This window comes from Procambarus clarkii, chromosome 6 (assembly GCF_040958095.1).
Source record: "Procambarus clarkii isolate CNS0578487 chromosome 6, FALCON_Pclarkii_2.0, whole genome shotgun sequence".
In the NCBI taxonomy this organism is placed as follows: Eukaryota; Metazoa; Arthropoda; class Malacostraca; order Decapoda; family Cambaridae; genus Procambarus; species Procambarus clarkii.
Genome location: NC_091155.1, coordinates 1942815 through 1960451, shown reverse-complemented (window position 1 = coordinate 1960451; position 17637 = coordinate 1942815). Strand labels below are relative to the sequence as shown.

Sequence of the window (17637 nt, the reverse complement as noted above, 5' to 3'; positions counted from 1 at the left end):
TATTAGAATGTTTTACAGGAACTTCTTTTCGACGGCTCACAAAACGAAGGAAAGTGTCCTGAAATATATTATTAATAGGAACGTTATCCCCACAGACACAAATCAGAAGACATATTTAACAATTTGCTACAGAAACAAGAAAACTGCCAACCAATTCATAAAGAACATTCCAGACACCAAACAGAACGCCATGAAGGAAACCAACATCGTCTATGCCTTCTCATATCCACATGGGGACTGTCAGCCCCATAGATCTCAGTATATAGGCAAGACAACAGTGTCTCTTTCTAGGCAATTAACAATGCATAAACAACAGGTCTCCATCAAGGAGCATATAATCTCCACACACAACCAGACCATCACCAGAGTCATCTTACCAAGCAACACAAAAATTATCGACAGATTCAACGATAACAGGAGACTCGACATCAGCGAGGCCCTAAACATCAAAAAGTCAAAACCAGCAATCAACAGCCAATTAACTTATAATTACACTCTACCCACTTCAAGACCCCGAACCAGCAGAGAAGCAAGAAAATAGAATATATACCCATGGTTATATACGTATTGTACATATCCAATGTTTCCTGTTTTGTCTTTTGTTTCCTGTCACTTCTCCCAAAAACATTTGTATCCCATCACCTACCCAAAAACGAATATAAGCACATTATTAGTAAGTAAAAAATTGTCTTTGAAAATGAAAGAAGTATTCTTGCGAAATGCTTCTAGGCGTCAGACCATAAATAAAAAGTGAAAATGAACTTTGGAGAGTTAATTTTTCAACTACCCTCGACAGTGAAGAAAAACATAAGAAATATTGAGAAGATTCGTGTTAGAATCATTAATCTTACCCTTTTGGTCATATTCAAAAACATTATATATATATATATATATATATATATATATATATATATATATATATATATATATATATATATATATATATATATATATATATATATATATATATATATATATATTGGTGTATACTGGCAGCAGGTTTTCTTTCAAACATGTTTCATTGAATATGACCGCATATTCTGTATTTATTATTTTTTGGTTTAGGGCTTCTATCCCTCTAACTATTTTCTTAGCATCAGGGCTTAATTGGAATAGGAGTTCTCCAAAACTCATTTTCGTACTTTTAAGGTGAAGAAAAGAAGTGATTTACTATAGAGTGTATTACACTTATTTGTATAATTTGCACGACGTTTCGAACCTCCATGGTTCATTCTCAAGTGAACAGATCTTACAATACTAGTTGATTTTATACCCGCATTAGGTCAGGTGATAATACAATGAAGGTGAAAAACATGGGGGGATACATAAGGGATAAACATAGGGGCTGCAGAAGGCTTATTGGCCCATACGAGGCATCTCCTATCCAAACACAAAGATTAATCCAGTGTAATTGGCCTGTTATGTTGGACATTGTCTTCTGTGTTGGCATCGATATGTTCTTGTCTTGTCCTTACTCTCATGGTGGGTAGAGTAAATAGTTCCGTGATTTGGGTGTTCATGGTAGGTCGCTCTATTCTTATGTGAATTGCCTCAAGAATTTGTAATCTTCTTGAATCTTGGGTTTTGTCTATTATGCAAGTATTCTTGTTCAACATTTCTCTTGTTAGAGTAATGTCATGGGCTTGTCTCATGTGATTCCTAGGGGCACCAGATTGAAGATGGCATGTCAAACGCCTCGTCAGCTTGGTCGACGTCATACCTATGTACTTACATTGAAGGTTACATCCTTCGTGGGGGCAAGTGTACATGTATACAACGCTTGACTGCTGTAGAGGGTTCTCCGTCGGCTTCGGGCTGTTTTTGATAAGGAGTTCGGAAGTCTTCTTGGTTTTGTAGAATATTATCAGGTTTATGTTTTGGTTAGGAGTAGTGCTTTTTACTCCTTTACGGATTATTTCTTTCATTATTCTTTCCTCTTTTATATGTTCACTGTGCATGGTTGATTTGTAATATAATTTTATTGGGGGTGTTGTGGTTTCTGTTCTAGGTTCTGAATTATACCAACGGTCCAAGTGTCTTCTTATAGCAGCGTTTATTTCCGCGTTGCTATATCCGTTGTTCACCAATACCTGAGTTACTCTTTCAAACTCTCTACTCACGTTACTCCATTCAGAGCAGTGGGTAAGCGCTCGACGAATATAAGCATTGAGAACACTGGCTTTGTATCTTTGGGGGCACTCACTTCTACCGTTCAGGCATAATCCTATGTTGGTGGGCTTGGTATATACGTTGGTGCTTAAAGAGGTTCCTGTTTTTGTTATTAGTACATCCAAGAATGGCAGACTGTTATTTTCACTATTTTCATGTGTAAATCGGAGTACTGACTCTCTCTCTAGGTGTCTTTTTAGGTCAATTAGTTCATCTGAGTCTTTTACTATTACGAATATGTCATCTACATAACGGCAGTATACAGTTGGTTTTTGTCTGCTACTGAAGACCCTATCTTCGATGGTTCCCATATAAAAATTAGCAAATAAAACTCCTAAGGGGGAGCCCATTGCTACTCCGTCTATTTGTAAATACATGTCTCCTTGTGGACTGATGAAAGGGGCTTCCTTTGTACAAGCTTCGAGAAGACTTTTCAAGTGTGGCTCAGGTATGTCTAATTTGGGGGTGCTCTCGTCTCTGTATACTCTGTCCAGTATCATTCCTATGGTTGTGTCGACTGGGACGTTGGTAAAAAGGGATTCAACGTCCAGGGAAGCGATGATTCCATCGGGCTGGGTAGATTTGATCAATTCTAGGAAATCTGCTGATGATTGTAGACTAAACTTACTTGGAGTGTATGGAGTTAGGAGTTCATTAAGTTTCTTTGCCAGGTGATAAGTTGGGGTTGGCATTTGGCTGATTATAGGGCGTAGTGGGTTACCTGGTTTATGCGTCTTAACATTGCCGTAGGCATATCCTAAGCCATAGTCGCCTTGAAGTTTATTGAAATGCACACTACCTTTCTTTGCGTTGATTGCTGTAATTGTTTTGTTTACTTTCCGCTTAAGGTCTTCTACGGGGTTCCTCGTGATTCGTTGAAATTTGGAGTCGTCACTTAGGATGTCGCTAATTTTGTTCATGTATTCATGGGTAGGAATCAATACATATGCTGCTGTTTTGTCGGCTTTTCTTATTGTTACGTCTTTCAGATTTTTTAGTTGTTTCGCTGCTTCTTTGAGTCGTGGGGTTAAGATTGTAGATGAATATGTTCCTCGTTTTTTCCCTGCTTCTGCAAGTAGTTCAGCTTGAAGTGTGTCCGTGGTGATGACTTTTTTGTTGTCTTCTAGCTTATGGATATCGTCCAGAAGCATTTCGATTTCCAGGCGTTTTTGATGCATCTTTGGTTTAGATAAGAATTGACAATTTAGACCAAGATTTAAGAGGTCTCGTTGGTCCTGGGTAAGATCATAAGAAGTCAGGTTAAAGTAGCCATCTTTAGGACGAGGGATTTTTAGCTGTCCACCGTTTAGGGATGTTAACTTACGGAGTGTCTTTGTTTCTACAAGAGTTTTATGTTGTTGTTTCAGGTTAAATAGTTCACTGTTGATGGTTTGCTTGAGTTGGATAGGGATGTCGTACTGGGTCCATTTGTTTACCAGATGCTCCGCCTGCTCTATAAAGGTTTGGAGGGCTTAAGAACATAAGAACATAAGAACAAAGGTAACTGCAGAAGGCCTATTGGCCCATACGAGGCAGCTCCTATTCTATAACCACCCAATCCCACTCATATACTTGTCCAACCCGTGCTTGAAACAATCGAGGGACCCCACCTCCACAATGTTACGCGGCAATTGGTTCCACAAATCAACAACCCTGTTACTGAACCAGTATTTACCCAAGTCTTTCCTAAATCTAAACTTATCCAATTTATATCCATTGTTTCGTGTTCTGTCCTGTGTTGATACTTTTAATACCCTATTAATATCCCCCCGGTTATGTCCATTCATCCACTTGTAAACCTCTATCATGTCACCCCTAACTCTTCGCCTTTCCAGTGAATGCAACTTAAGCTTTGTTGATCTTTCTTCATATGAAAGATTTCTAATTTGGGGAATTAACTTAGTCATCCTACGCTGGACACGTTCAAGTGAATTTATATCCATTCTATAATATGGCGACCAAAACTGAACTGCATAATCTAAATGGGGCCTAACTAGAGCAAGATATAGCTTGAGAACCACACCAGGTGTCTTGTTACTAACGCTGCGATTAATAAATCCAAGTGTCCGATTTGCCTTATTACGAACATTTATGCATTGATCCTTTTGTTTTAAATTCTTACTAATCATAACTCCCAGATCCCTTTCGCAATCCGACTTCGCAATCACAACACCATCTAGCTCGTATCTTGTAACTCTATCATCATTACCTAACCTCAGAACTTTACATTTATCAGCATTAAACTGCATCTGCCAATCCTTTGACCATTTCAAAACCCTATCTAGATCAACTTGAAGTGATAGTGAGTCCTCCTCCGAATTAATTTCCCTACCGATTTTCGTATCATCGGCAAATTTGCAAATGTTGCTACTCAAACCTGAATCTAAATCATTTATATATATTATAAACAACAGAGGTCCCAGGACAGAGCCTTGAGGCACTCCACTTACAACATTTTCCCACTCTGACTTGATTCCATTTATACTAACTCTCTGTTTCCTTTGGTATAGCCATGCCCTAATCCAGCTTAATATAGCACCCCCAATACCATGAGACTCTATTTTTTTAATCAGTCTTTCATGTGGCACTGTATCAAAAGCTTTGCTAAAGTCAAGGTATACAACATCGCAATCCTTACCACTATCAACTGCCTCAACAATGCTAGAATAAAAAGATAACAAATTTGTTAAACATGAACGGCCATTTATAAAACCATGTTGCGACTCAATTATTAATTTATGTTTTTCAAGATGAAGACGAATTTTATTTGCTATTATAGATTCGAGTAACTTTCCCACAATAGACGTTAGGCTAATTGGTCGATAGTTAGACGCAAGTGATCTATCTCCTTTCTTAAAAACTGGTATCACATTAGCAACTTTCCAAAACTCTGGCACTCTGCCTGACTCTATTGATTTATTAAATATGGTTGACAGTGGGTCACAAAGCTCCTCTTTGCATTCTTTAAGCACCCTAGCAAACACTTCATCCGGCCCTGGGGATTTGTTTGGTTTGAGTTTTACTATTTGTTTAAGAACATCCTCCCTGGTAACTGCTAAACTCGTCAACCTGTCCTCGTCCCTACCCACATAGACTTGTTCGGCTGAAGGCATATTGTTAAGTTCCTCTTTAGTAAATACAGATACAATCTTTCTTCCAAGAAGGAAGAAGCCTTCTTCCTTCCAAGAAGGAAGAAGGCTTCCTTCTTCTTGTTTAGTTGATGCCGAATGAGCTCTTGCCTATACCTATAGGTAAACTCTGTATTGCGGACTGCTGGGTCATGTGGGTTTATATTGGTGTATACTGGCAGCAGGTTTTCTTTCAAACATGTTTCATTGAATATGACCGCATATTCTGTATTTATTATTTTTTGGTTTAGGGCTTCTATCCCTCTAACTATTTTCTTAGCATCAGGGCTTAATTGGAATAGGAGTTCTCCAAAACTCATTTTCGTACTTTTAAGGTGAAGAAAAGAAGTGATTTACTATAGAGTGTATTACACTTATTTGTATAATTTGCACGACGTTTCGAACCTCCATGGTTCATTCTCAAGTGAACAGATCTTACAATACTAGTTGACGGATATAGCAACGCGGAAATAAACGCTGCTATAAGAAGACACTTGGACCGTTGGTATAATTCAGAACCTAGAACAGAAACCACAACACCCCCAATAAAATTATATTACAAATCAACCATGCACAGTGAACATATAAAAGAGGAAAGAATAATGAAAGAAATAATCCGTAAAGGAGTAAAAAGCACTACTCCTAACCAAAACATAAACCTGATAATATTCTACAAAACCAAGAAGACTTCCGAACTCCTTATCAAAAACAGCCCGAAGCCGACGGAGAACCCTCTACAGCAGTCAAGCGTTGTATACATGTACACTTGCCCCCACGAAGGATGTAACCTTCAATGTAAGTACATAGGTATGACGTCGACCAAGCTGACGAGGCGTTTGACATGCCATCTTCAATCTGGTGCCCCTAGGAATCACATGAGACAAGCCCATGACATTACTCTAACAAGAGAAATGTTGAACAAGAATACTTGCATAATAGACAAAACCCAAGATTCAAGAAGATTACAAATTCTTGAGGCAATTCACATAAGAATAGAGCGACCTACCATGAACACCCAAATCACGGAACTATTTACTCTACCCACCATGAGAGTAAGGACAAGACAAGAACATATCGATGCCAACACAGAAGACAATGTCCAACATAACAGGCCAATTACACTGGATTAATCTTTGTGTTTGGATAGGAGATGCCTCGTATGGGCCAATAAGCCTTCTGCAGCCCCTATGTTTATCCCTTATGTATCCCCCCATGTTTTTCACCTTCATTGTATTATCACCTGACCTAATGCGGGTATAAAATCAACTAGTATTGTAAGATCTGTTCACTTGAGAATGAACCATGGAGGTTCGAAACGTCGTGCAAATTATACAAATAAGTGTAATACACTCTATAGTAAATCACTTCTTTTCTTCACCTTAAAAGTACGAAAATGAGTTTTGGAGAACTCCTATTCCAATTAAGCCCTGATGCTAAGAAAATAGTTAGAGGGATAGAAGCCCTAAACCAAAAAATAATAAATACAGAATATGCGGTCATATTCAATGAAACATGTTTGAAAGAAAACCTGCTGCCAGTATACACCAATATATATATATATATATATATATATATATATATATATATATATGTATAAATAACTGAAAACTCACACCCCAGAAGTGACTCGAACCCATACTGCCAGGAGCAATGCAACTGGTGTGTACAGGACACCTTAATCCACTAGACCATCATGACCGGACATAAGAAAGTGATAGCCGAAGCTATTTGACCCCCCCCCCCCGCCGGCACTCAGATGGTAATCTTGGGCATAGTATTTTATCAAGTCACCTCATTCTTTGGGGCACACGTGAGGAACACAAATGAGAACAAGCCTGAATGGTCCCCAGGACTATATGCAACTACAAACTCACACTCCAGAAGTGACTCGAACCCATATTGCCAGGAGCAGCGCAACTGGTGTGTACAGAACACCTATATCCACTCGACCATCGTGACCAGACATAAGGAGGTGATAGCCGAAGCTATTTGAACCACCCTCCCTCGCCGGCACTCGGATAACAATCTTGGGATAGTATTTTATCAATTCACCGAGCGGATTAAGGTGTCCTTTACACACCAGTTGCGTTGCTCCTGGCAGTATGGGTTCAAGTCACTTCTGGGGTTTGAGTTTTCAGTTGCATATAGTCCTGGGGACCATTCAGGCTTGTTCGCATTTGTGTTCCTCACGTGTTCCCCAAAGAATGAGGTGATTTGATAAAATACTATGCCCAAGATTACCATCCAAGTGCCGGCGGGGGGGGGGGGGGGTGGTTCAAATAGCTTCGGCTATCACCTCCTTATGTCCGGTCGTGATGGTCGAGCGGATTAAGGTGTTCGGTACAGACCAGTTGCGTTGCTCCTAGGAGTATGGGTTCGAGTCACTTCTGGGGGTGTGAGTTTTCAGTTGCATATAGTCCTGGGGGCCATTTAGGCTTGTTCGCACATTTTATATATATATATATATATATATATATATATATATATATATATATATATATATATATATATATATATATATATATATATATATATATATATATATATATATATATATATATATATATATATATATATATATATATATATATATATATATATATATATATATATGCAATTGACGATCACAAAACACTGATCATTTTATGCGGAAAATCCACAGAGAAATATGAAATGAGGTGAACGTTTCGGCTTGTTAAATCCTTTGTCAACACCAGACTGTCCAATCAGTCTGGTGTTGACAAAGGCTTTAACAAGCCGAAACGTTCACCTCATTTCATATTTCTCTGTGGATTTTCCGCATATATATATATATATATATATATATATATATATATATATATATATATATATATATATATATATATATATATATATATATATATATATATATATATATATATATATATGTGAGAAAGCTGCATGAACGCGCAAGCCATATATCACTAAGAACTCTTTGACCCGGCCAGGATTTGAACCCATGCCGTCCAGGATCACCCCTAAACGTACACAGTACCGTGACCACCGCACCAATGATCGTCTATAAGGATTGGTCAGTCTGGTCAGATTGGATCCATGAGTGTCGTCGGGGGTTGGTCAGTCAAGGCACTAAGTTAATAAGTGCCATATATATATATATATATATATATATATATATATATATATATATATATATATATATATATATATATATATATATATATATATATATATATATATATATATATATATATATATATATATGCGCATGCAATTGACGATCACGAAACAATGATCATTTGTATGCGGAAAATCCACAGAGAAATGGGAAAGGAAGATGAACGTTTCGGCCGATCAAGGCCGTTGTCAACACCAAACTAAGAGAAAAAACACGAAGAGAGGGTGGAGGCCACCACTGGAACCTGACCACCCATCCCCTGGGAAAGAATTAACCAGAAACAGGTATAGATTAGCATAAAATAGTCAGAAGGATTAAGCGGCAAGAGAATAGGTATAGAAGATGAAAGAAAAAAACTCACTGAACACACATATTATATATGACTATAATATTGTTATGAGGCATTGTAACTCTCCCCTATCAGAATTTTTTCTTAAACTGTTGTGCAATATTGTAACTTAAAACTGGGTCAAGTTTGTACATACCAGTACTAACATTGAGAAGATTTGGACACCGACTGATTGGGGCAGACTCAATTAAATTCCGTTCCACAAAACCATTGCAATTGGTAATGCTTTTCGCCCCATCCCAATTAATAGTGTGATCACACAAACTTGTGTGTAGATACAAAGCACTAGACGTTTGGGCAGTTCTTTTACTTTAAACATGTTGGAATATATGCAATTGTAAGGATTTTCCTATCCAAACGAGCAATCCAAAAACATCTTAGGGTATTGTAAACTCTTCCCAATTTCATATATTTTAGCAATCTCGTCATAAAAAAAACTCTGGGCTGCATACCCTCAAAGCTCCAAGAAACATTCCTGAAAATACTGCCTGTTTAACTTTATTATGATGATTCGAATAATAATGAACATTCGACCCAACGTTTGTAAGTTTCCTATACACATTAAATTTGAACCTTCTATTGATTTTATGAATCATAATGTCCAAAACCGGAAGAGTGCCATTCTCCTTATCAGCCACTCAGGTCTGTATCTCTAGCTTATACATGAGATACTTGTGTGGGACAGCGTCAAACGCTCTCTGTAAATTAGATAATATGCAATATGCTCTCCCTCGCCTTTCAAGTCAGATCTCAGTCATTCTAATGTTTAACAATATTAGACATTTATCAGGAGAATTACATTGGTAAGGGGAGTATTTGAGGGATGTTGAATTGTGTTTTGGTAAGCTAAAATGTGTTGGTGAACTGTGGCTTACCGGTGAGCCAAGTGTTGGTGAGCACAGGTAAGATAATTAGTCGAACATTGGTGAATTATGGCGAGCAGGTGAGCCCAGTGTTGATGAGGTGTGTTGGTGAGTTTAACTGTAGTAAATAACTCTGGAGCCTGGTGAGCATTCAGTCCTCACGGGACAAACTAAGTGTTTGTCAGGGTGTCTAGAGGATCTAAGAAAAATCTTAGTGAGAATTTGTCTGGCATATTTAATAAATCATTAGAGTCGAGCAGTGTACCGAAGTCGTGGAGGCTTGTGTGGGAAAGTATGTGTAAGAAACTGAGTGTGGGAAAGATCCAGGGGCTTATCATTAGTAGGAATTTAAGGCCAAAAAACCAATTCATAAATTTTCGGAATAAGTTAAATAGGATACCGGTATTTATTTATAGAATCGTTAGCAATAAAATGGATATAAATTCAAATGAACGTGTTCAGTGAATGATGATAAAGTTAATCCCAAAATGTTGAAGCCTTCCATGTACAGAGAGATTAAGAAAGGTGAAGTTCCATTTTCTAGACAGGAGAAGAATTAGGGGGTGACATGATGTAAACGTACCTGTGGACAAAAGCGCACAACAGCTGGATATTAAATATCAATACAAATAAGAACACAAATCAATGGTTATAAATTGTCTTAGTTTTGATTTAGGAATGTTTTGGGTGTACACTGGTTTAGAAAAGTTTTGATGATTTATAGGATAGATTACCTGGAAACGTAGTAGACGAGAGATCTCTTGATTATTTCAAGCGTAGGCCAGGTATATATATAAATGAATTATAGAGTGAAAATAAATAGGAACTGCCTCGAATCGCCCAATAGGCTGTCTGTAGTTTCTTTAAATCATATGTTATGTTCTTATGTTCTTATGAACTAATGAATTTGTGAGATGAGATATACAGGTCAATTGGTGTTTGTGAGAGTAGTTAATTGCAAACACTTTTCCAGTAAGACAGTGGTTAAGTGTTGTAAGGTTTGTTGCAGATACATGGTAGGTGTGACAGTGGTTAATTGTTGTAGGGTGTGTTGCAGACACACGCTAGGTGTGACAGTGGTTATGTGTGGTAGGGTGTGTTGCAGACACACGCTAGGTGTGACAGTGGTTATGTGTGGTAGGGTGTGTTGCAGACACACGCTAGGTGTGACAGTGGTTATGTGTGGTAGGGTGTGTTGCAGACACACGCTAGGTGTGACAGTGGTTATGTGTGGTAGGGTGTGTTGCAGAGACACATGCTATGTGAGAGTTTTTTGCAAGTGTTGAAGGGTGTATTGTAGAGACACATGCTAAGTGAGACAGTGGTTAATGTTGTACGATGTGTTGCATGGATATATTCTAGGCGTGCGAGTGGTAATAAGTGTTGTAGGGTGTGTTGCAGAGATACATGGTAGGTGAAACAGTGGTTAACTGTTGTTGGGTGTGTTGCAGAGACATTCTTGGTGAGTGAGTGGTTAAGTGTTTTAATATTGTTGCAGAGAAACATGCTAGGTGAGACAGAGGTTAAGTGTTGTAGAGCGTGTTGCACAGACTTGTGCTAGGTATGAGATTGGTTATAAATGTTGTAAGGGATGTTGAAGAAAAACATTCTAGGTGTGTGAGTGTTTATAAGTATTGTAGGGTGTATTGCTGAAACACGTGGTAGGTCAGACAGCCTACCACGTGTTTCAGCAATACACCTGAAAGTGTTGTAAGGTGTTGCGGAGAGACACATGCTTGGTGTGAGATTGATTACAACTGTTGTAGGGAATGTTGCAGAGACACATCCTAGGTGTGAGATTGATTACAACTGTTGTAGGGAATGTTGCAGAGACACATCCTAGGTGTGAGATTGATTACAACTGTTGTAGGGAATGTTGCAGAGACACATCCTAGGTGTGAGATTGATTACAACTGTTGTAGGGAATGTTGCAGAGACACATCCTAGGTGTGAGATTGATTACAACTGTTGTAGGGAATGTTGCAGAGACACATCCTAGGTGTGAGATTGATTACAACTGTTGTAGGGAATGTTGCAGAGACACATCCTAGGTGTGAGATTGATTACAACTGTTGTAGGGAATGTTGCAGAGACACATCCTAGGTGTGAGATTGATTACAACTGTTGTAGGGAATGTTGCAGAGACACATCCTAGGTGTGAGATTGATTACAACTGTTGTAGGGAATGTTGCAGAGACACATCCTAGGTGTGAGATTGATTACAACTGTTGTAGGGAATGTTGCAGAGACACATCCTAGGTGTGAGATTGATTACAACTGTTGTAGGGAATGTTGCAGAGACACATCCTAGGTGTGAGATTGATTACAACTGTTGTAGGGAATGTTGCAGAGACACATCCTAGGTGTGAGATTGATTACAACTGTTGTAGGGAATGTTGCAGAGACACATCCTAGGTGTGAGATTGATTACAACTGTTGTAGGGAATGTTGCAGAGACACATCCTAGGTGTGAGATTGATTACAACTGTTGTAGGGAATGTTGCAGAGACACATCCTAGGTGTGAGATTGATTACAACTGTTGTAGGGAATGTTGCAGAGACACATCCTAGGTGTGAGATTGATTACAACTGTTGTAGGGAATGTTGCAGAGACACATCCTAGGTGTGAGATTGATTACAACTGTTGTAGGGAATGTTGCAGAGACACATCCTAGGTGTGAGATTGATTACAACTGTTGTAGGGAATGTTGCAGAGACACGTGCTAGTTGAGGCAGTGGTTAAGTGGTGTAGTGTGTGTCGTAGAGACACATGCTAGGTATGAGAGTGTTTAAGTGTTGAAATGTGTTTTGCAGAGACACATGTTTCGTGAGGAGTGGTGAAGTATTGTAGGGTGTGTTGCAGAGACACGTGTTAAGTGAGAGAGCGATCAAATATTAGAGGATGTGTTGCATATGTACATGGTAGGTATGAAAGTGGTTACGTGCTGTAGTGTGTGGTGTAGAGACACATGCTAGGTGTGAGATTGGTTATAACATTATATGGTGTGTTGTAGAGAAACATGATAACTGTGAGAGTGTTTATAAGTATTGAAGGTGTGTTGCAGAGACGAGTGGAAGGTGAGTCAGTGGTTAAACGTTGTATAGTGTATATATACACTAGTATAGTATAGTGTATACACCTATCAGGTATATATATACGTGATAGGTGTTAGAGTTGATATGTGTGATTTATGTCGTGTTGCAGAGACATGCTCGGTGGGACGTTGTGTCGAAGCCATGTACTATGTGTAGGATAGACTGGTGAAGGTTGTGGTATATGATATAAGATCATGGAGAGTAGAGGTGGATAGATGTATGAGTACTGTGAGACTGGTTATAGGCTTTATGGGCTGCAAAGTGTACACCCGTCTGTCCTGTGACAGCCTCCACCACCACCCCTTCTTGTGACACAGCCACCACCACCCCTTCCTGTGACACAGCCTCCCACCACCCCTTCCTGTGACACAGCCTCCCACCACCCCTTCCTGTGACACAGCCTCCCACCACCCCTTCCTGTGACACAGCCTCCCACCACCCCTTCCTGTGACACAGCCTCCCACCACCCCTTCCTGTGACACAGCCTCCCACCACCCCTTCCTGTGACACAGCCTCCCACCACCCCTTCCTGTGACACAGCCTCCCACCACCCCTTCCTGTGACACAGCCTCCCACCACCCCTTCCTGTGACACAGCCTCCCACCACCCCTTCCTGTGACACAGCCTCCCACCACCCCTTCCTGTGACACAGCCTCTCACCACCCCTTCCTGTGACACAGCCTCCCACCACCCCTTCCTGTGACACAGCCACCAAAACCCCCTTCCTGTGACACAGCCACCACCACCCCTTCCTGTGACACAGCCACCACAACCCCCTTCCTGTGACACAGCCTCCACCACCCCTTCCTGTGACACAGCCACCACCACCCCTTCCTGTGACACAGTCTCCCACCACCCCTTCCTGTGACACAGCCTCCCACCACTAAACTCCCCTCCTTGCACAACATGTGCTGAACAACTGTTCCTCCCCCTCAACACGTGAGTGAGGGCGTGTGCTTCCCCTACTACCCCTCCCCCCCTCCCCAACATGTGGAAGGGTAGGGTGGACCTCCCTCTTCCTCTTGAGATATGCTGATCGTATTCTGTTCCTCCTCCCGTCCCTCTGGACGTTGCCTGAGTGAGTGTGTTGTGTTGCAGGTGCGGTCGACGATGGGGGTGCAGGGGGCGGCGCCCCTGGAGGAGGAGGTGCCGTCTGCCCAGCTGGCCACACTCACCAACTGTTCCTACAAGTTCATCAAGGACGCTGACGAGTAGTCTGTAGTGGCTCTGGGAGCACCATCACCCGCTGAGCCAGAGACTCACTACTCTACCAGCGTTCATGACCTTCACGCTCTGGTCATCCATCACCATCAGGTCGACTATGACCTCACCAACAACCATCACCAACATGACGTCACAAACAACCATCACCAACAGCTCGATCATGATGGCAACAGGTCTGATACATGACCTAATTAACGTTAGGTGTGAGACATAGACAAGCTGGAGTTGATATGTGACAAGACCATTGACCATGTTGGAGTCAGGTATGTGACAAGACCATTGACCATGCTGGAGTCTGATATGTGACAAGACCATTGACCATGTTGGAGTCAGGTATGTGACAACACCATTGACCATGCTGGAGTCTGGTATGTGACAAGACCATTGACCATGCTGGAGTCAGGTATGTGACAAGACCATTGACCGTGTTGGAGTCAGGTATGTGACAAGACCATTGACCATGCTGGAGTCAGGTATGTGACAAGACCATTGACCATGCTGGAGTCAGGTATGTGACAACACCATTGACCATGCTGGAGTCTGGTATGTGACAACACCATTGATCATGTTGGAGTCAGGTATGTGACAACACCATTGACCATGTTGGAGTCAGGTATGTGACAACACCATTGACCATGTTGGAGTCAGGTATGTGACAAGACCATTGACCATACTGGAGTCAGGTATGTGACAAGACCATTGACCACGCTGGAGTCAGGTATGTGACAAGACCATTGACCATGCTGGAGTCAGGTATGTGACAAGACCATTGACCACGCTGGAGTCAGGTATGTGACAAGACCATTGACCATGCTGGAGTCTGGTATGTGACAAGACCATTGACCATGCTGGAGTCAGGTATGTGGCAAGACCATTGACCACGCTGGAGTCAGGTATGTGACAAGACCATTGACCATGCTGGAGTCAGGTATGTGACAAGACCATTGACCACGCTGGAGTCAGGTATGTGACAAGACCATTGACCACGCTGGAGTCAGGTATGTGACAAGACCATTGACCATGCTGGAGTCAGGTATGTGACAAGACCATTGACCACGCTGGAGTCAGGTATGTGACAAGACCATTGACCATGCTGGAGTCTGGTATGTGACAAGACCATTGACCACGCTGGAGTCAGGTATGTGACAAGACCAATGACCATGCTGGAGTCAGGTATGTGACAAGACCATTGACCATGCTGGAGTCAGGTATGTGACAAGACCATTGACCACGCTGGAGTCAGTTATGTGACAAGACCATTGACCATGCTGGAGTCAGGTATGTGACAAGACCATTGACCATGCTGGAGTCTGGTATGTGACAAGACCATTGACCACGCTGGAGTCAGGTATGTGACAAGACCATTGACCACGCTAGAGTCAGGTATGTGACAAGACCATTGACCACGCTGGAGTCAGGTATGTGACAAGACCATTGACCATGCTGGAGTCAGGTATGTGACAAGACCATTGACCACGCTGGAGTCAGGTATGTGACAAGACCATTGACCATGCTGGAGTCAGGTATGTGACAAGACCATTGACCACGCTGGAGTCAGGTATGTAACAAGACCATTGACCACGCTGGAGTCAGGTATGTGACAAGACCATTGACCATGCTGGAGTCAGGTATGTGACAAGACCATTGACCACGCTGGAGTCAGGTATGTGACAAGACCATTGACCATGCTGGAGTCTGGTATGTGACAAGACCATTGACCACGCTGGAGTCAGGTATGTGACAAGACCATTGACCATGCTGGAGTCAGGTATGTGACAAGACCATTGACCATGCTGGAGTCAGGTATGTGACAAGACCATTGACCATGCTGGAGTCTGGTATGTGACAAGACCATTGACCACGCTGGAGTCAGGTATGTGACAAGACCATTGACCATGCTGGAGTCAGGTATGTGACAAGACCATTGACCATGCTGGAGTCAGGTATGTGACAAGACCATTGACCATGCTGGAGTCAGGTATAAGGTATGCCCATGTGGGCGACAGGGTAAGAACTGTTTACTGACTGAATGATGAATAAGACTTATAGTTCCTAGTCGAGGAATTACATAAGTCTGTCCTTGTATGTAAGTCTTGCTCGAAGAAAACTGATTTTATTTACTCTAACAAAAATTAGATTTATTAATGTTATTGTTATTTTGTAATATTAGAGTTAGTTTTGCTACCGTTATAAAAATTATTATTTCCCCAACAGCTGGACAACATCAATGTTATCATCTGTAAACAAATAAACGTTAACAATGAAGTATGATCATTTCTTTGTTTATTAATATTTCCTGAATTACAATCCCTAAAATAATAATGTATTATATATATATATATATATATATATATATATATATATATATATATATATATATATATATATATATATATATATATATATATATATATATATATTTATATATATATATATATATATATATTTATATATATATATATATATATATATATATATATATATATATATATATATATATATATATATATATATATATATATATATATATATATATATATGTTGTACCTAGTAGCCAGAACGTTGTACTCGACCTACTATGCAAGGCCCGATTTGCCTAATAAGCCAAGTTTTCCTGAATTAATATATTTTCTCTATTTTTTTTCTTATGAAATGATAAAGCTACCCATATCATTACGAATGAGGTCAATTTTTTTTTATTGGAGTTAAAATTAACGTAGATATATGACCGAACCTAACCAACCCTACCTAACCTAACCTAACCAATCTTTATAGGTTATGTTAGGTTAGATAGCCGAAGAAGTTAGGTTAGGTTAGGTTAGGTAGGTTAGGTAGTCGAAAAACAATTAATTCAAGAAAACTTGGCTTATTAGGCAAATCGGGCCTTGCATAGTAGGCACAGAAGTGCGTTCTGGCTACTAGGTACGACATATATATATATATATATATATATATATATATATATATATATATATATATATATATATATATATATATATATATATATATATATATATATATATATTTTATTAAATATGACCGAAAAAGTAAGATTAATAATTCTAACACGAATTTTCTCAATCTTTCGTACATTATGCTTCACTGTTGGAGGTAAATCAAAAATCACTTCTCCAAAATTCATTTTTATTTCTAGTCTGACGCGACACGGGCGCGTTTCGTAAAACTTATTACATTTTCAAAGACTTCACAAATACACAACTGATTAGAACTTGCATTTCCCTGATTTTATATCTACATTTGAGTGAGGTGGGAAGGGTGATGTGGCATTACATTTGAGTGAGGTGGGAAGGATGATGTGGCATTAGAGGATATTAATAGGGTATTAAAAGTATCAACACAAGACAGAACACGAAACAATGGATATTGAATAGAAGTGTTTGTAGAAAGCCTATTGGTCCATATTTCTTGATGCTTCTATATTGGAGCGGAGTCTTGAGGTGGGTAGAATATAGTTGTGCAATAATTGGCTGTTGATTGCTGGTGTTGACTTCTTGATGTGTAGTGCCTCGCAAACGTCAAGCCGCCTGCTATCGCTGTATCTATCGATGATTTCTGTGTTGTTTACTAGGATTTCTCTGGCGATGGTTTGGTTATGGGAAGAGATTATATGTTCCTTAATGGAGCCCTGTT

At 40.1% G+C, this 17637-nt stretch overlaps 1 protein-coding gene across 1 annotated transcript in view; it reads left to right on the top strand.

The window, feature by feature from the left end:
* The window catches only part of LOC123754172 (dipeptidase 1), a 279527-nt gene extending 265550 nt beyond the window's left edge, over positions 1-13977 (top strand). Inside the window, exon 12 of the mRNA XM_069309114.1 lies at positions 13861-13977. Coding sequence (XP_069165215.1) covers positions 13861-13977 — 117 coding nt within the window. The remainder of the gene's footprint in view (positions 1-13860) is intronic.
* Positions 13978-17637: the final 3660 nt, after the last annotated feature.